Genomic DNA, 21,444 nt, shown 5'->3' on the forward strand with positions numbered 1-21,444 from the left:
AAGAAAGAAAGAAAGAAAGAAAGAAAGAAAGAAAGAAAGAAAGAAAGGAAGGAAGGAAGGAAGAAAAGAAGGAAGGAAGGAAGGAAAGGCATATGCATTGTAAAGGTAGAAAAATACAACTGTGTTTATTCACCAACATAAGTATCTACATAAAAAAATTCCAAAAAATATATTTAAAAGGTCCTAGAATTAATGAGAGTTTAGGAAGGTTGAAGGGTAACACATGCGTAATATACAAAAATCAATCATATTTCTATCTGCTATCAATGAACAATAGAAGCTACAATATTTTTCCTAAGTCCCATTTACAATAGCACCAAAACATATGGAATACTTAGATATAAATGTAACAAAACATATATACAATCTATATGTTAAGACTGCAAAACAAACACTGATGAAAGAAATCAAAGCAGACCTAAACAGAGTGAGGAATGCTTCCATCAGGAGAAACAACTACAAATCCATTGAACTGGAATTGGAGAACGCCACTAGGCCATTTCGGGCTCCTCATATGCTACCGAATCATCGTGGAAAGGGGGATTACTACACTGCCTAGTATGCTGGATTCTAAGTATTAAGGGGAAACGGGGCTACCGCTATCCAATGGGGTAAGGAGGAATATGTCTGCCATGCCAGTGATCCTCTAGGGTGTGTCAAGGTGATTCAAGTCAATGGAAAACTACAACCACCCAATCCAGGCAGAACTACTAATGACTTAGATCTTGAGGAATGAATGTTTGAGTCACCCTATCAGACCAGGAACCACAACCAAATAGGATGTTTGCTGAGCTGAAAGAGAATACCAAACAGGTGTAAGACAGCAGTGATCAAAACCAGATGCAACCATGTGACCAGCTGCATAAACAGGGATATAATATTGTGACTTTTTCTTTTTTGATATGCATGCTTTATATATATCATATTTTTGTTCTCTTTTAAAAGTATTAAAGGGAATATGAATCACTTGGTAAAGAAAGACTATCACTCAAGATAAGAAAGAGACACTTTTGGAGAAGGGGAGAGAATGTTTTCAGTTGTACACAGATTAGTTTTATCATTGTAGATGCAAGCATAATGTTGTCTTTATTTGGATATTAAGTAACATTTAAAACGATGTGTATGGGTGCCAGCCTGATATAGTGTGGACTGTGACAGCTTTATAATATGTTAACATGGCTAGGCTGGACCACTTTTCCCAGAATTCTGTTTCCTGAATGTTTCCAGCTAAGACAGGGCACAAGCGAGGTCCTCATGTCAGATATGGAAGGTGAACATGGGGCAGCAGCTATTCTGTGCTCAGATGCACTGTGGATGATCTCCTGACTCCCCTCATTCTATATGTAGAAGGAAGAACTTAAAATCACAACAGTGCCAATCCTACCTGAATGAATATAACTGGCATGTCATTCTATCTAAATTTCAAATAAGTTTACACAAGAATCAACAAAATAATTTAAAATCATCGAGGTAGCAAAAACTTGCCCAAATAGCTACAAAAACATATTTTTTAAAAAGTTAGAGGAAGGATTTTCCTTTCCAGATATGTTTAGAATGAATAGAATCAAAACAGAATACTATAATATGTCCACAGGAACAAACAAGTCAATTAGTAAAAAAATTTAGAGAATACAAAAGGATCAAACATTTTTGGAAACTTAATACGTGATAAAAGTATATATAAATTCATTTGGGAAATGTGGTTTACTTAGTGAATAGTGCTGGTATAACTGTCTAGTCATATGAAAGAAAATACAGTTTTCTATACCCCTATAATATTTAGCAATAAACTGCAGATAGAGTCATGATCTAAGCAAAATAAATGAATAAAAATTGTGAAGAAAATTTAGGAGAATATTTGTATGTTTTTCCTGTAAAGAAGACCTTTTTAAGCATTTTAGAAATTAAGAATGTTCATGAAGGTCTCCCTTCTTAAGGTATAGAATTGAGGGTCACAATTTATAGCACATTTGTCAGACAGACAACATGTTAAGATTTCCAACATGCGAAGAGTTCCTACAAATTAATACGAAAAGAAAAACAATGAACAAAGTTTATAAATATGCAAAACCAAGAAGAAGTTAATAAACATATATTAAGATACTTGATCGTGGCCGGGTGCAGTGGCTCACGCCTGTAATCCCAGCACTTTGGGAGGCTGAAGGGGGGTGGATCACAATGTCAGGAGTTCAAGACCAGCCTGGCCAACATGGTGAAACCTGGTCTCTACTAAAAATACAAAAATTAGCTGGGCATGGTGGTGCGTGCCTGTGGCCCCAGCTACTCGGGATGCTGAGGCAGGAGAGTTGCTTGAACCTGGGAGGCAGAGGTTTCAGTGAGCCAAGATCACGCCTTTGCACTCCAGCCTGGGCGAGAGAACAAGACTCTGTCTCAAAAAAAGATAATTGATCCTACTAGTAATCAGTATAACAAAAATTTGCATAATAAGGAGATGCTGTTTTTCATCCATCAGATTAGCAAAAATTAGAAAAAGGGTTATCTAATAATAACAGGAAGGTGGGAAAATTGAACCATCCCTAACAGCTTAGGGTAACAACAAATTTCTCTAAGCTTTTGGAAAGGAATCTGGTATTGCCCATTAAAATATAAGATGAACATAAACTTGTTCTTAACTATCTTATTTTAGGGAATTTAACCAAAATCAAAGTATCAGTACTTAGGAAATGTGTAAAAATATATAATGCAGAAAAAGTCAATTGGAGAATGGGTGAATGTATTATGATATCTACATACAATGAAATATTAGACAACTATTAATCCTATGTTAGAATATGTCTTAACCTATGTACATAATATAGTTTAAATTTTAAAAACTACGGTTGCAGAGTAATTGTAGAGTTGTAGAGCACACATCAATTTTCATTTAAACTTTAAACAGAAAATCTGTTTTTATATCTTTGTGTATTGTTAGATAAACTATTAATATTGGTTGCCTCTGAATCAGGATTCAAGATGATGGGAGGAAATTATTAACTTTTTCTCGATATCATTCTATATTGATTTTCATTAAAATATTAGCATATGTTAACTTTATAATTTATTTTTTTAATTTTGGCTTTTAAAATATTTTATTAAATGTTAAATAGGTACAAAATAATAATTAAGTGAAATATCTTTAAGAAAAAGAACAATACATACCCAATTTAAAACAGAACATTAGCCCCTGATGCTCCTGTGTCCCCTTCCCAGACCTCATTCCTTGTTCTCCTCCCTCAGGGTATAATCACTATTCTGAAAAGTGCTATCATTCCTTTTGTTTGTTTTGTTTACCCTTTACGCTGTTTTGCATATTCTGCAAGTTTATATAGATTAAATTATTTTGTTTTAAATCTCGACTTTTTTGCTAAGACTGCATCTGGGTTTATTCATCTTCACATTAAACAAAATACAATATCTAATTCATACATGCTGGTGTTGACAGATATCTGAGTTATTTACAGTTCAAGTCTATTACAAACAAGCCTAGTATGGACATTCTTGCATATGTCTTCTGTTACAAAAGGAAAAGAGTTTCTCTAAGATAAATAACCAGGAAGGAAATTGCTAGGACATATGGCATGTGCACATTAAAAGAAACACCAAATTATTTTCCAAAATGGTTTCCGTCAAGCCACATACTCACCAATATTAACTATTATCACATTTTTAAAAATGGAAACCATCTAGTCAGTGTAAATTATTATTTCAATATGATTTGATTTTCACTTCCCTGATTCAAAATTAGGTTGGACCACTTTTTCATATTTTCTCTTCTGTGAAATACCTGTTAATGTGTTTTGCCCATCTTTCTATTTGGTTATCTTTTACTTATTAATATGCAGTTCTTTATATTTTCTAGTCATTAATCTTTTGTGAGCATAGACCTCAGTAACAGACCCTAGGAGGAGCTTAACCATAGTCCTAAACTGAAACTGACAAGGAAGGTACTAAGAAAGAAAAAAGCAATGTCTATCTACTTTTCCCTAGGAACTGGCCTTACTCTAACAGCTAAGACATGGTATTCCCTGTTTGCAAAGGAATATGTTCTTATTTTTATTTTTAAAATATATTTATATTCAAAATTCCATTTCTGCCTAAATATAGAAAGCTAGTATGAGCATCACTCATACCCTAACAATATATACAAGTTGAAAAAACAAAGCACTAAATCAAAAATTTTGAACCCATCAGAGAGCTGAAGTTGCAGGGCAACCAAGTAGTCTGAAATCTAAGAAAAGACAGACTCTCCTAAAGAGTGACAGGACATGAACACTGGCTCCCTGTTGCAGTTCAAAGGAGAAAGAGATACCAGGCACTATACAAATGGGAAAGAAGTATTCAGACATAAAATGTAATGTACTGCTGATAGCTGGATGTGGGCCAGTGTGACAATACAGAACAGCATAAAGCCACAGACACAAAGAGAACTTGCACACATTCAAAGACTCAAATTCACAGACCTCCAACAGGTGCTCATAAGAAAGACTGAGAGCAGAGCAGGAGATGGGAAGAACCATTCCCTCAGAAGGGTAGGCTTGGAGGAGGGGAGCTACTGTCATGGTAGAAAATGCATAAAGCCCGACTAAGACCTATTTCTCCCAGAACAAAAGCCTCACACTGCAGGAGGAGGAGCATCAATTCCTGCTGTATGTAAGTGTAGACACACTGCAGTTGGGAAAAGAGCAAACAAAACCCCTCTATTTCCTGGAGAAGGTGCAGAAAGCAGTCCTGAGTCCAGGATTTGATGCCATTATTATTACAAAACTCCTACCACTACACTAAGTGAAGGGGAGGAAACCTTCTCCACTATAGACTTGCCAAAGGTGTCAGGCAGAGTCTGGATGCCATGAGAAGGGGTAGTATCACTGACCAAGCCTGTCACTGAGGACCAGGGACGGAGGACCTGCCCAAGGCTGAGAATGGAATAGGACAAGAAACAATGACTTGGCCCTCCCTCCCCAGGCAAGCAAGCACCAGTCTACTGCTGGAAGATGGGCAGAAGAAGGAGAGAGCCCTTCTAAAGCACAGGCACACAGGGAAGGCCCAAAGTTGAGGATGAAACAGGAAAAGGCCAACAATAAAAACTCTTTAGCACCCCAGCTGCCACCCTGAACACAAGCTAAATCCTAAGGAATTCTAAGCCAATGGTTCACTATAGGTAATGAGAGCAACACAAAACCAAAACCCAGCTCATGTCCTAAATGGCCTACCAGAGGAATAGGCATGACTATTTCTAGGCATAAATTCTATTTACTTCAGTCTCTTTTTTTCTACACCCAGTACCAACACTCAATCAGATATATAGACATATAATGAAGCTGCAGCAGCTGCAATAACAGAAGCCAGTGTCAAAAAGCAAAGCAATCACAGAAAAAAATATCAGCAACAACCCATCTGTCAGAGTTATCCAACAGGGAATTTTAAATAACTATCATTAACATGTTTAAGCTCTATGCAAAATGCAGACAAAATGCATTATCAACAGAGACAGAATCTGTAAGAAGGTGTCAAATGGAAATGTTGTACATAAAAAAACACTGTATGCTTTCAATGGGTTCATTAGTAGACTCGACACAACCAAGAAAGGAATCAGTAAACTTGAAGATAGGTTGACAGAAATTACCTAACTGAAATACAAAGAGTAAAAAGAATAGGAGAAAAAAAAGTAAAAAGCAACCAATAACATTAGTACAGCTTCTTTGGAATACAGTTTGTCTGTTATACACTTATGACCCAGCAATCCCACTCCTAGATATTTACCTTAAAGTAACGGAAACTTATGTTTACACAAAGTTTGTGAATATCTGGGGTATTATCCATAATTGCCAAAATCTGGAAACAACCCAGTGTCCTTCAACTGGTGAATGTAATACTATTCAATAAAAAAGAAATTAAATACTGATAAATGCAATGACACAGATGAATATCAAAAGAATTACGCTAAGTGAAAGAAGTTGGACTCAAAAGGCTACATATTTATGATTCCATTTATATAATACCTTGAAAAAGACAAAAGTAAAGAGAATGAAAATAGATTACTGGTTGCTAGGCACTGGTGGTAGGGTTGAGTTAACTACAAAAAAATACAAGAGAAATGTGTGGGGAGATAGAAATGTACTATACCTTGATTGTGGTGGCAAACCTTGGTCAAACCTCATAGAACTGTATGCTAAAAGGGTGAATTTTCCTGTATGCCTCAGTTTAATTAAGCATGTTTTAATTAATTAAAATTATGCCTCATTTTATAAAAGCATATTCTTATAACAAACTATTTTTGTGTATTTTGTATATAGTGTGGACTGTGACAGCTTTATAATATGTTAACATGGCTAGGCTGGACCACTTTTCCCAGAATTCTGTTTCCTGAATGTTTCCAGCTAAGACAGGGCACAAGCGAGGTCCTCATGTTGGATATGGAAGGTGAACATGGAGCAGCAGCTATTCTGTGCTCAGATGCACTGTGGATGATCTCTTGACTCCCCTCATTCTATATGTGGAAGGAAGAACCTAAAATCACAACAGTGCCAATCCTACCTGAATGAATATAACTGGCATGCCATTCTATCTAAATTTCAAATAAGTTTACACAAGAATGCACAAAATAATTTAAAATCACTGAGGTAGCAAAAACTTGCCCAAATAGCTACAAAAATGTATTTTTTAAAAAATTAGAGGGAGGATTTTCCTTTCCAGATAAATTTAGAATGAGTATAATCAAAACAGAATAATATAATATGTCCACAGGAACAAACAAGTCAATTAGTAAAAAAAAATAGAGAATACAAAAGGATCAAACATTTTTGGAAACTTAATACGTGATAAAAGTATATATAAATTCATTTGGGAAATGTGGTTTATTTAGTGAATAGTGCTGGTATAACTGTCTAGTCATATGAAAGAAAATATAGTTTTCTATGCCCCTGTAATATTTAGCAATATTTTTGTATGATATCTGCAGTTCAATAATTGTGTAATGTGATATTTTCTTAATTGGGTTTGATATGTTTCAAATAAAGTCATTAGAGAAGATGTTTCCAACATTTGATGGGATGTTGGTTATGGATGACCTTCAAGATCCTCTCCAACTCCAAGGTTTTTGAGGTGTGCATGTGATCCCCCAAGTTTACAAACACAAATTTTATAAATATATATATACACACATACACATATATATAAAGTTTATATTCATAGTTCTAATTACATTTATATTATATATACATGTAAATACACATACACAAAAAGTTCTGAAATATTCTTCAGTGTTATAATTTATTATGCATATTTGTTGTTTTCTTTTTTCCCACTATGAATATATGATAATTTGTAATCCAAAAATGTTATTATTTTACTTACAAAGCATATATTGTGCAACAAATTTTTAAAAAGGAAATTAGGAAGCAGGTTGTTATTTTTCAAATCTATAAAATATCTAGCTTTAAAAAAATGGATTTTACTAAACTGACATATTTAATACCTTAAAATACTTGAAGAAAGGACAGAAATTAGCCATTCTGAATATGGAGTGTGCAGCATTTTTTAAATTTTTTTTTTATTTTTAAAAGAAAATCCTAGAAAAGCATATTTTCCCATTTTTTGAAGTTTTTCCTAGCTCTTTCCTTCATTGGTATTAGAAATATCTTTGTACATATCTCTAAAATAGAGCCTCAACTTGTTACTACAAATAGGATGATATCATACCAGAAAGTAGAGGGGAGAGAGCCTGTGAGGGCCCTGCAGGCTCCTCATTCTCACTGCTCCACCTGTCTCTTCTGAAGGGGCCTCTGGCTGTCCACATGCTGGGATCACTGCCACTAGAAAAGAAATGTATATATTTGCCCATGGTTTCAAAGAATATATACATTTGAGAAATACTTTCTAATCATCTTTATTGATTATTTAATTGACATTCACTTCCATTTCAATTCAGTCACCCACTCCCATTGTCATCACCTGAAATTGGCTCACTTGTGAGATAATTCCCAAATCCCAATGTCTGATCATAAAGTCCATCTCCTCTCACTACTTTTACCTTGCAAACTAGTCGCCTCAGATCCATCCGCCTATTTACCTTCTCCTCTCCTTTACCTACGCTGCGGGAGGGAAGTACTAGGGTTACTGGGCTTTCTAATATCAGCAGAGAGCCATTTGGAAAACACCAGCATGTCCCTGTTTGGTTTCCTGTACCACTCTTCCATGGCAGCTAATTCCAAGCCACTATCCTGTTAGAGTCCTTATCTTAATACTTTCTCTGCCTTAGTAAAACTGTAACTTCTTCTAGAAAATACAAGCCAGAAAACAGAAATTCTTTCAATTTATTATCTTTAAAAACATTTACTTAGATGCATCAATGTCTTTCTTATTCCTTGCTTTCTGCCTCTTCAAAATTCATCCTTCCATGTTCTTAACCTGATTCCTTCTACCTCCTCTAAGGTACTTTTCTATAATTTATATATTTTTTTAACATATCATGAATCACTCCCTATCTACAAATTCTCTCATATCATACTCAATTTTCTGTATCTAAAAAATAGGAAATGCTTTAAAATCTGTCTAGCTACTAATCGTTAACAGATTTTTCAAATACTAGCCCATATTCACTTTCTGTTTCCTTTGCAACCTCTCCATACTCAGCTGACTCGCTAATGCTATCAACTTGGCTCCTGTTGCATTTTCATTTGCAACCCTACCTAGCAAAATCCTCCTAACTTGACTTCCGCATCTAACCTTCAATGTTTAGAGAAAATTCTTACTAAAACACAAACTTAATTACACCTGCCCACCAATATCAGGATAAATCAAAGCCCCTTATCAGACACCTAAGTTTAAGATATTGGCCAGGTGGCCTCTGTGTACTTTTTCATCACCATCTCCACTGATTTCCTACCTCCACTGTATGCTTTAACCTTAGCAAAATAAATGCCTTTTTCTTTTACTTCTGTAAGGCATTTCGGGTTTCTTACTCTTTTCTCCTTCTCATTTTTTCTTGGATTACTATAAACATTTAATTAATATCCACTGACTGCCACTTCCAGCTATCCTCACCTTGCCACCAGCATTCCTCCTTCTGTGTGGATAATAGACGGTTTCACAAATAAAACAAAAAGACCTTCCCTATGCATCCTTTTCATTTTAACACACTGAATAAAATGTATACTCAGCTTCACATATATGGCGTTACTTCCCACTCCAGCCCACGCTGTATTTTGGGCTCCACCTCTCATCTTCTCCAGCTTCCTGGCATTCCACCTCACACACACCCTACGACTCTTCGCACCTAATATTTCTCCCCATTAGTAAGATATTTTCACAACTCCTTACCCTCGCTCAAACTTCTTCCTCTTGCCTGAAATGTTCTTCTCCTTTTCACCTGCTAGGTTTCTATTTAATTAAATCCTAAATTCAACCAAAATATCTTTTCTTCAGAGAAGCTTGTGGGAAACCTCCCTCATGCATAGTCAGTCTTCTGTACCCGCAATCTTTGGATTTTGACTTTAAAATAATGTTTACTACATTGTACATCAATTTGTCTTTTATATGTCTGTTTTCCTAATTAAACTGTGAACTAAAGAGCAAAAAATATATAGTAGTTTTTATTTATGTACAATGCTTAGTATATCATAGAAGCTCAAAATGCCTTTGGAATTACTGTTATTTGTTTAATGCACTTCTGAAAGTTGTACATACAAATTTCATACAATACACATACAAAAACACATAATATAACGAATATACACATTCTTATACAGTGCTATTCCAGTGAGGGTAGCTAAAATTACTGATAAATCTCTAAGAAAATATGGCTTAACAAAATGTTTCCTCATTTGATGTTTTTGCTTATAACACCTAAATTTGAATATTTTATAAGCATGAAAACTTGTTTCTTTAGTTTTCCTAATGGAAATTTACTGTTCTTCAGGTACTTTAAATTTTTTAAATATACACTACCAGAAATTCACCATACTAATAATCCTATTGTTTATACCATATAATTTTCTTTCTGAAAACAGATTACATTTCTAACAAAATTTAGTGCTGTACTGAGAGCTTCATGCTACCTCAAGTATACTGACCACTTCAAAAGCCCCAAGCATATTTGCAAAAGCTTTGACACCAGGTAACTATTGTGAGAGGATAGAGAAATTGAATCCTTCAAGAATACTTTTCTCTTGTGTTAATTACCATATTTGTGAGATCGTAACCATATTTCTAAGAAAGCTAAATCGGGTTTATAAAAGGCTATATCTTGAAAAATTAAACATTTGAGGGCCATTATTCATTGTCTCCATGCAGAGGGCTAGCTATGAATATAAGTAGCATAAACAGAAAACTCACTAAATAAGCATATTAGTTATACCTTTCTGAAGGCTCTTCAAAAACATCCTCATAATCATTACGTGGGAAATTCCGAAGAGAAGGTTTTACCTTCTCTGAGTTAACTTCATTTTCAAAAACCTACAGACATAAGAAAGGAAACAAATTATAGCCCTGGTTTTAGAAAAAATACAGTTTAAAAGAAACATGATTTCTATAGCCACTTAAGAAGAGTGAAAAGATCTGCAATAATGGAATTATAACCACAATCACATAGTATAATTCTGCTTCTAGAAAATCACTTAACTGTATATCTCCCTATAAAATATTTTTCAATCTGTCAAAACAGTGCAGAGTACTATGTAAACAGAAGTTATTTATATTGAATTACTCAAGTGATTTTTCAAAACTAAATTTTTAAAAAGCTTCGTTTGAGAAAAAATAGATTTATTACTTCAGCCCATAAGAGATGTTCTTATAAGTGTTTACCATGTTTTGTTTACTGTGAATATAAAATTCCTGCCACTATATTTATCTTTACTTTAGTACTTGCACCATCCAATCTACTAATTCGAAGTATTTCTCCACATTTCACTGCCCAATTTTGCACTGGAGAGACTTCAGTCTTGACAATTCGCAGTGCCAGTGCCCCAGTCATCATATACACACGTTTCCTTCCTTCCTTGTCTAATACTGTCTTGCCATACTTGACCTGTTTTCTCAAGAACATCTTTTGAATCAGCTGATCGAATCTCATTCACACACAAAAATAACTTTGGGATTATTATTGAAATTAAGTGATACGAATTTTTTAATTTAAATTGGAAATAAGTGATATATTTATATATTAAGTATTATGATCCACTAATATGATATAGCTACCCAGCAAACACATTATAAAATATTCTCAATAAAGACAATGTACACCTTTTCTTAGATTTACTCCTAAACACTTTAAGTGGCACAATTGTAAATGTAACGTTATAAAGTAGACCTTATATTTGCTACACACTGCTCAGTCCGCAAACCACGTTTTTACATCTAGTATTTTTGTGTACATTCCATTCTAAATACTTTAAACATCCATTATGATTATGATTTCTTCTTTGACTAATGAGTTTACTAGTGTTTGCTTGGTGTATATTTAATTTTTACTTTAAAATCACAGGAAAATGTCCACCTAAGATTCCTTCTCATTAAATTATGTAGCTAACCAATACATTAAATGAAATGAGCTTCACAGAGTTGAACTAGTTTTGAAATCAGTACTGATTGGGAAATCCCTAAAAATTAATTTCAGGATAATTAAAATTGAAATGTAGAAACTGTGGCTCCAGTGGGATGGAGGAAAAGAAGTGGGACAGTGCTATTACACAAACAAGATCCCACTTCCCTCCTATGAGACATGTTTAAAAGTCATTTGAGTACAATTCATTTACTTAGAAAAAGTAACATCTGGAAGTCCTAACACAATTTAAACCTGAGACATCTTTCAAGTCATGGTTCCAAATCAAATTGATTATATTTGTATTTTAAAGAAGCAAACTGTTCTAGATGGCTGCAATTCAAATTTAAGGTTGACTAACATATGTCTGATTGAGTGAAATGTGATTTTGCTAACAATACCAAGAACTAACACGGAGAAACATAATAAATTATCAAGATGGCAGAACTTTTGGAGATTGCTCACTGAATCAAATTAATATCAAATTTTTTTAAACGTTAGAAAATGTTTTCTGAGGAGCCTAAGTTAGCTTTCCTGTACTCCATGAAGCAAGGATTTATGAGGACAAAGTGAAAACAGTAACACAGATAGAAACCTGGTTTCTAGTCTGTGACTCAAGAGTTGTATGATCATAGACAAATTGCTTCAGCTTTCACCTCTAAAATGAGTGCCGGCATAAAAATGTCTTTAACAGGCCAGCCGTGGTGGCTTATGCCTATTATCCCAGCACTTTGCGAGGCCGAGATGGGTGGATCACTTGAGGCCGGGAGCTCAAGACCAGCCTGGCCAACAAGGTGAAACCCTGTCTCTACAAAAATCCAAAAAATAAATTAGCCTGTCTCAAAAAAAAATTAGTAATGCTCCAAATCTAACCAACTTCAAGTCTATGAGTCTAGACAATTTCTAGGGGACAGCATCTATCTGAAAGGACATGAAAACGGCTATAATATCAAATTGTTTCATGAAATATAAGAAAAACAAGTTCTAATGAAATCAGGTAATTTTCCCAACACTCTAAAAACCATCCAGGAATGTTCTAAGATCCCTTTTTCTAAAAGGAAACTTTAAAGCATATCAGAATTCATCCTAGATAGGCCAAGCTACAACTTAGCAAAAAAAAAAAAAAAAAAAAAAAACCAAAGTAAAAATATAAACAAAATCACAAAATGTGCTCAGTTCTAGAAGAAGTCAAATAAGACTGTAAGACTATACAAAGGATCTACTTGGGCCATTCTGTGAAGGTGTTCCCTTTCAAACTGTCTCTGCTTCAAACAGTAAACCATTCTGATCAGAGAAAACTATCAAGAGTGAGCTAAGAGCCCAACATGGCACTAACAGCCATAGATTCCCAGCCAAAGATGTGATGGTAGCCTTGATGTGCCCAACTTAAGTATAGCAGAGAACGGACAGGAGATAATAACCAAGTTACAATGTTGTTCTTAAAAGCGGCACTCCTGCCCATCTGGGGTGGAGGTGGCAATTGAACAGGGGAAGTGGTAGAAGCAGTATTTGGTCTATGTACTGACTTTATCTCTATTATTGCTGTAACTTACAGGAAATGAGCACAAGGCCAGCATCATCATGGCAGTTCCAAAGCTCTAGTTGACTAGGTAAGAGAAAAAAATGCAAAGCACCCAGCAGACTAAAATCCATTTCCCTTTTTTTGTGTTCTAACCCTAGCACTATCTCCACAAATGGGGTAATGTGTTGAAGTAAGAGGTTTTGTCACAGACTTTTCACAGCCCTCTAATTTTCCATGGTTTGGAGACATCCAATCATGCTGTCTCAAATAATGAAAAAGTCCACAATCAATACATCTAAAGGTGCTTCAAACTTCATGTGAAATTTATTTTGTATCTTCATTAGTAGCACAAAACAAGTGCCTGTAAAATTTCTAGAGTAGCATTAGAAAATGCAACTCACTAGAAACTAGGCAAAAAGTTCCACTCTTTCAAATCCCTATTTTGCTCACTGTCAACACTACAGTGCAAAGAATTAAAAAATTATTTTCGTGAAAACAAAATAGATACCCATTTCCCAGAGAGCATAGTCAGCAACTTAGGTATTAGCCAAAATTAGTAGAGATGCCTCTCCTTTTAGTCTTACCTTTGATCTAGGTGTATTTTTCTTACTTGATGAAGGCAAAGTCTCCCTGAAATTCAGGTCTTCTGCTTCAGAGTCATTTCCCTCAGAATCTTTTACTGAACAAAGCAGGGGAAAAACTGATCAAATAGAAAACACTACACAGAAGGAAAAATGGAGACTTAATGAGAAAAAACAAGCTACATGAGGGGAATTTTCACCTCCTTTTCCTGTTTTCCAAACACCCCATCTTTATCTCCTATGGTAATCATCTCTTTCCCCCCTGCTTTGAAAAAAGCAACATAGCAAAGCCGATCCTTCTTCTAGGATTATCCTCAGGGAGCTGACTTTTGAGCAGTTCCCTTGTTCCTCACTGCCATATTATTCAAGAAAGTACTCTTCAAGTAAATCCTAGATATTTACAACCTGCAGAACCCATGCATTGGGATCTAGAGAATACAGTCTTCTGTGTTTCAGAGTCTATTTCTTGAATAAAGAATACTGTGTTACAAAAGTCACACTTTAACTTCTTGTATTATTTATAATTCATAAGTTAGCAAGCAATATGTTAAATCACATAGAAAATTGTTTTCAGCTTTGTTGAAGAATGTAATACAAATCATCCCAAGGAAACTCTGGGTTTCTTATATGATTGTTCCTAATTACTGTGTAAATTTTACTGCACAGACTCTTTCAGATAAGAAGCCAAGAGAGAAAATTTTCTCTGATCTCAGTATTGAGCACTCACAGTACTGTTTCTCATACCGTGGCAGCATGAAATATTATGATTTAGAACTTCTGTGACATGGCATATTACAAAATCAATAAAAATATAGTAAACAAGCACTATGGAATTGAAAAAGTGTGTTCCTGAATGTGTGTTAAAAAGGAAATCTAATAGAAATTATGAACCTTTATAACATATGAATTAATTTTATAAATTAAAACATTAAGAAATGTCAATGAAGGGACAACATATCAAAACTAATGTGAAGTAGCTAAATGAGTATTTAGATAGAGGGAAAATGTATAGGTTTAAATATGTTTACAAAAAAAGTAGAAAAAAACCTGATATAAATGAGTTTTGTATTCAATCATAGAGGTCAAAGAAAAACCGAGGAAACCCAGAGAAACTACAAAGGAGGAAATCATAAAGAAAACTATAATAATAGAAAATAAGCCTAAAGAATAATCAGCAAAATCCAATACACTAGTTCTTTGGAAAAAAAACTTAAAAATACACAACCCTCTTTCACTACCAATCAATGGAGAGTAAGTGCACAAATGACATTAAAAATGAAAAAGAATCGCTTCTCAGCCTTTTGGCTAAGATCAAGTGTGAAAATGAAAAAACGCACAAATACAGATGCAGCTCACCTTTTTAAAGGTAATAAGCAAATACTATGAGAAACTTTAGGAAAATCTGATGAAATGGAAACTTTTATAAGAGAATTGTAAGTTATGAAAATTTACTCCAGAAGATGTAGAAAGCCTAAATAGTGTAATAACCATTTAAAAAGTCAAACCAATAATCAAAAATATCACTCCCAAGAGGAAAAAGCATCTGGGCCCAAACAGGTTTCCAGATGGCATTTTATCAGACTTTCAGTGAAGAAAAATCTCTTTCTTATGCAAATGGTTTTGAAAATAGGAAATTCCGCAAACCTAGGAAGAAGCTTCAAGTGCTAGAAAAAAAAAATTAACAGAAAAAAAAGTTTATAAGAAATATAAACAAGCAACTCATAGAAGGTGACTTACAGGCCAGTAATGTATTTTTAAAAAGTCCAGTCTCACCTGACAAACAAAAAATGAAAATTGAAACAACCTACAACTTACTTTCATTTATGCTTATGAGAGATTTACTGTAATAGGACTTAACCACAACTAATCAGAAAATAGGACAAAATATATAAAACAATAATTTTCAGACCTTGAACAACAGATTGTGATCCCAGAGAGAACGGGGTGAGCCTTCTGGTTGCTCCAGATCATGGCCTCCAGGAGTTTGCAGGCTATAGCTCAGGAAAGGAATCAGAGTCCAGTGATTCACCGATTGAGAAGAAAAAGATCAAAGTTAGGAGAGGCTGAGGCAGCCAGAATTTGTAGGGCAGAATAACAGGGAGGCCTGTTATTATATTATTATTATAATAATAGGAGGGAGCTATACAGAACAAGAGAAGTCTAAGTAGCTGCAAAGAAACCCCCTCATGTCTTTTGCAGAATGTGGATATGCTTATATGAAGGAAGACAATCTCTGACACTCAGGAAGGATCACTGGAAAGTAGCAAGCCACACAATTCCTAGAAACAGTTCATATGAGCCAGAATGAGGAGACCCTGTAATACAGGGACACTGAGGATAGTGCACAGAAGAGATACCTCTTAGTAGTAAAACTGTCCTTGGAACAGAAGCTCCTTAGGGCCACCTATAAAAAAGGTGAAGAGCAAGCCTCAGACAAGATCAGGTTAAACTTCAAGTAACATAACTACGAGACAGAAAAACCCAACATTCTTTAAAGAAATATCAAGGCCAGGTGCGGTGGCTCATGCCTGTAATCCCAGCATTTTGGGAGGCCCAGGCAGGTGGATCACGAGGTCAGAGGAGTTCGAGATCAGCCTCACCAACAAGGTGAAACCCCATCTCTACTAAAAATACAAAAATTAGCTGGGCATGATGGCATGCACCTGTAATCCCAGCTACTCAGGAGGCTGAGGCAGGAGAATCGCTTGAACCCGGGAGGCAGAAGGTTGCAGTGAGCGCATCACTGCACTCCAGCCTGTGAGACAGAGCAAGACTCTGTCAAAAAAAAAAAAAAAAAAAAAAAAAAAAAGAAGAAGAAGAAAGAAAGAAAGAGAAAAAATTCACAATGTGTAGTAAACAATTAACAGGTATGCAAAGGAATAGAAAAGTATAACCCATAGCCAAATCAATCAATCAATAGGAATGTACTTAGAAATGACAGATGATAAAATTCAGAAAAAAGAACTTTTTAACTATTACAAGTTTTTAAAAGGTGCTCAAGGAAATAAAGAAAAACATGATACAATAAAGAGATATAAATCATGTAAAAATAAGATATACTGAAATTTCTAGAGACAATGTATGAACTAAAAGAAATTAACAGCAGATAAAGCAGTAGAGAAGGAAAAAAATCAGTGTCTGTTAATATACAGCAAGAGTGTATCCAAAATGAAGCACACAGTAGCAAAAAAAAGAGACTGAACAGACTCAGCAAACTGGGACAATGTAAGTGAACTAAAATTTCTGTAACTGGAATACCAAAAGTAAAACAAATATGAAGAAATAATAGCTGAAATAATAGCTGAAATGTTACCAAACTAGATGAAAACTATAAACCAACAGACCATAGAAGATCAATAAAATACAAGTGTAATATATGAGCTTATAGAAAAATCACATTCATATATGTCATATTCAAATTACTGAGGAGGAAATGGAAATATCCTATGTTCCTACAGCTATATGTGAAATGGTAAAGCAGTCCCTGCTTACCCACAGGGAATGTGTTCTAAGACACCCAGTGGATGCCTAAAACTTAGGCTAGTACTTCCTGCACTGAAGTCTTAAATCCCTCAAAGTCATCCATGAGAGTTAAAATCAATTTCTCCCAAACTCCTGTTAATGTTGACATTTTGATCTTCTCCCATAAATCACAAATGTTCTTAACGGCATCTAGAATGCTGAGTTATTTCCAAAAGGTTTTCAATTTACTTTGCCCAGTACCATCAGAATGATCACTATCTATGGCAGCTACAGCCTTACAAAATGTTTCTTAAATAATGAGACATGAAACTCAAAATTACTCCTTGATTTCTAGGCTATGGAATAGATATTAAATCAGAAACTAAATCAGTAATTTTAAAAAAACCTACCAATCAGAAAGAGCCCAGGCCAGAAGGATTCACAGTCAAATTCTACCAGATGTATAAACAAGAGATGGTACCAATCCTACTGAAACTATTCCAAATAATTAGGAAGAGTGACTCCTCCCTAACTCATTCCATAAGGCCAGCATTGTTCTGATACCAAAACCCGGCAGAACACAAGGTCTAATATCCAGAACTTATAATGAACTTATAAGTGAACAAGCAAGAATCAAACAACCCCGTTAAACAATGGGCAAAGGGCATGAACAGACACTTTTCAAAAGGAGACACACACGTAGCCAAGAAGCATAAGAAAAAATACTCAATATCACTAATCATCAGAGAAATGCAAATCAAAACCACAACAAGATACCCTCTTACACAAGTCAGAATGGCTATTAGTAAAAAGTAAAAAAAAAGTTTGTGAGGTTGCAGAGAAAAGCGAACACTTACACACTGCTGATGGGAATATAAGTTCAAGTTCAACCACTATGGAAAGCAGTTTGGAGATTTCTCAAAGAACATAAAATAGAACTACCATTTAATTCAGCAATCACATTACTGGGTATATGAAGGGATATAGATTGTTCTGTCATAAAGACACAAGCACATGTATGTTCACCACAGAACTTTTCACAATAGCGAAGACATGGAATCAACCTGCATACCAGTCAACAGTGGAGTGGATAAAGAAAATGTGGTACATACATACCACAGAATATTACACAACCATAAAAAGAATGAAATCATGGCCAGGTGCGGCGACTCATGCCTGTAATCCCAGCAGTTTGGGAAGCCAAGGCAGATGAATTACCGGAGGTCAGGAGTCTGAGACCAGCCTTGCCAACATGATGAAACTCTGTCTCTACTAAAACTACAAAAATTAGCGGGGCATGGTGGCACACGCCTGTAATTCCAGCTACTCAGGAGGCTGAGGCAGAAGAATTGCTTGAGCCTGGGAGATGGAGATTGCAGTGAGCCAAGATCGCACCACTGCACTCCAATCTGGCTGACAGAGGGAGACTCTGTCTCAAAGAAACAAACAAACAACAACAACCACAACAACAAAAACAGAATGGAATTATGTCCTTTGCTGCAACATGGATGCAGCTGGAGGCCATTATCCTAAATGAATCACTACCTGGGTGATGAAATCATTTGTTCACCAAACCACAGCAACAAGCAATTTGCCCATGTAACAAACTTGCATATGTACCCCCAAGCCTAAAATAAAAGTTGGAAAAAAAAAAGTCTACAAAACAGTTTGGGTAGCTTTCCATGTTTTCCCATATTCTAGCATAATTGATTTAGCATTAAAATTAGCTTTTTCAGAAAAGTTTGCAACTGTTAAAGGATAATTTTCAGAAAAGGAAAATCATGGCTCTCATACAGATATATAAATGAACATGTTACTTTATTATATTCATTAATCAGTGAGGGAACCAGGCAGATGTTATTTAAAAAAAATTTTTTTAAACCCATAATACTGTGTGTTAGTCTGTTTGCATTTATATATAGGAATGTCTAAGGCTGGGTAATGTATAACGAAAAGAGGTTTGTTCTGGTTTGTGGTTCTGCAGGCTGTACAGGAAGTATGGTGTTGGTATCTGCTTCTAGTATCTAACCTCAGAAGGCTTATAGTCATGGCAAAAAGTGAATGAGGAGCCAGCATATCACATGGTGAGAGAGAAAGCAAGAGAGAAGGGGAGGTTCCAGACTCCTTTGAACAACCAGATCTTACATGAGCTGAGCGAGCACTCACTAACTACCAGGGTGATAGCACCAAGTCATTCACGAAGGATCTGCCCCTATGATCCAACATCTCCTACCAGGTTGGGGATTACATTTCAACATGATTGGAAGAGATAAACATCCAAACTATACCATACTGGAAGTCCTTGCCAGAGCAATTAAGCAAGAGAAACAAATAAAAGGCATCCAAATTGAAAAGGAGAAACAATTATGCAAGAGAAGCAAATGAAAGGTATCCAAATTGAAAAGGAGGAAGTCAAATTTGTCCCTGTTTACAGATGACATGCTCTCATAAATGCAAAAACCTGAAGAATTCACCAAAAAGCTCCTCTTAGAACTGATAAACAAATTAAGTAAAGTTGCAGGATACAAAATCAACATGCAAAAATCAGTAGCATTTCTATACACCAATAACAAACTACCTGAAAAAGAAATCAAGTAAGCAATCTCATTTATAATAACTACAAAAAAAAAATACCTGGCCTGGCGCGGTGGCTCAAGCCTGTAATCCCAGCACTTTGGGAGGCCGAGACAGGCGAATCATGAGGTCAGGAGATCGAGACCATCCTGGCTAACACGGTGAAACCCCGTCTCTACTAAAAAATACAAAAAACTAGCCGGGCGTGGTGGCGGGCGCCTGTAGTCCCAGCTACTCAGGAGGCTGAGGCAGGAGAATGGCGTGAACCCGGGAGGCGGAGCTTGCCGTGAGCTGAGATCCGGCCACTGCACTCCAGCCTGGGCGACAGAGCAAGACTCCGTCTCAAAAAAAAAAAAAAAAAAAAAAAAAAACCTACGAATAAATTTAATCAGAGATTAAAGATCTCTACAAAAAAACTATAAAAAATTGATGAAATAAATTGAAGAAGGCACAAACCAATGGAAAGACATCCCATGTTCATAGAATGAAAGAATAAATATTTTTAAAATGATAATATAACCAAAGGAATCTGAGAGGTCAATGCAATTCCTATCAAAATACCAATGATATTCTTCAGAGAAATTTTAAAATCCTAAAATTCACATGGAAGTACAAAAAATGCTCCAAATAGTCAAAGCAATTCTGAGCCAAGAAAAACAAAAACAAAATAAGAACAAACAAACGGCAACAACAAAAGAACAAGAACAAAGCTTGGGGTATCACACTACCTGACTTCAAAATACACTACAAATCTATAGTAACCACAAAATCATGCCACTGGCATAAAAACAGGCACATATACCAGTGGAATAGAATAGAGAACCCAGAAATAATTCCATGTATTTATAGCCAACTCTTTTATGACAAGGCACAAAGAACATATATTGGGGACAAGAGAGTCTCCTCTATAAATGGTCCTGGAAATAACTGGATATTCCTATGCAGAATAAACTTAGACTCCTATCCCTCACCTTACACAAATATTGCATAATCTGACTTATAGATGGAATCCAGGCTCACAAAAGCAAATAGCAGAATGGTGGTTGCCAGGGGATAGGTGAAGGAGGAATTGGAGAGTTGTTGGTCAGATGGTATCAAGTATCAGTTATACTAGATGAATACATTCTGAAGATCTGATGTACAGCATAATACATACAATACTGTATTGTAATGATATTTGCTAAGAGGGTAGATCTTATGTTTGTAATACAGACATACACACACACACACGCACAAAGAAAGAAAATGGTAACTATGTGAGGTGGTGGATATGTTAGCTTCATTGTGGTAATAATTTCACAGTATATAGACAAATCAAAACATCAAGTTGCACACCTTACATATACACAATTTTGTCAATTATACCTCGATAAGGATTGGAAAAACACTTCTAAGGAGGGAGCAATAATAATGACAAGGAGGGCAGGTAGAAGAGAGAATAGAAGCTGGGCTGAATGTGGAAGGAATGAGAAAAGGCATTAAAGACATACTGAAAAATGATGGCAGGCTAGTAATGTTTTAAGCAAAACGATGATAATATGGGTCGGCTGGGAGACAGCTGACATTTAACTAAATAAAAAAACCTTAGAAATGTGTAAGCCCTGAGTTCACATCTAGCAAAATTATGAAAACAAACAGCTTTGTGGCAGATTACAGGTTGTTTTTACTGTCTTGTTATTTTGTGTTTTGATGCTTTTTTGTACTTCCCAAATTCTTCACAATAAACCTATATTACATTTATAATCAGGAAAGAATGCTATTTGAAAAGA

The 21,444-nt window shown here is 35.4% G+C and overlaps 1 protein-coding gene across 38 annotated transcripts in view; it reads right to left on the reverse strand.

Annotated features, from left to right (window-relative positions):
- PTPN20 (protein tyrosine phosphatase non-receptor type 20) overlaps window positions 1-21,444 on the reverse strand; it is a 92,361-nt gene that overhangs the window by 49,991 nt on the left and 20,926 nt on the right. For 15 of the 38 annotated variants that reach the window (XM_026446808.2, XM_026446800.2, XM_026446806.1 and 12 more), the window contains 2 exons: window positions 10,355-10,452; window positions 7,699-7,811 (listed from right to left, as the gene is read on the reverse strand). The exons of 3 other annotated variants lie outside the window; for them this stretch is intronic. In XM_026446808.2, the coding sequence (XP_026302593.1) occupies window positions 7,699-7,811; window positions 10,355-10,391 (150 nt within the window). In that variant the 5' untranslated portion in view covers window positions 10,392-10,452. Of the gene's footprint in view, window positions 1-7,698; window positions 7,812-10,354; window positions 10,453-13,642; window positions 13,777-21,444 lie in introns of all 38 variants that reach the window. 20 more of the 38 variants (XM_026446794.2, XM_026446805.1, XM_026446811.1 and 17 more) reach the window with 3 other exon arrangements.

The sequence above is a fragment of the Piliocolobus tephrosceles genome, chromosome 9 (genome assembly GCF_002776525.5).
Source record: "Piliocolobus tephrosceles isolate RC106 chromosome 9, ASM277652v3, whole genome shotgun sequence".
Classification (NCBI taxonomy): domain Eukaryota; kingdom Metazoa; phylum Chordata; class Mammalia; order Primates; family Cercopithecidae; genus Piliocolobus; species Piliocolobus tephrosceles.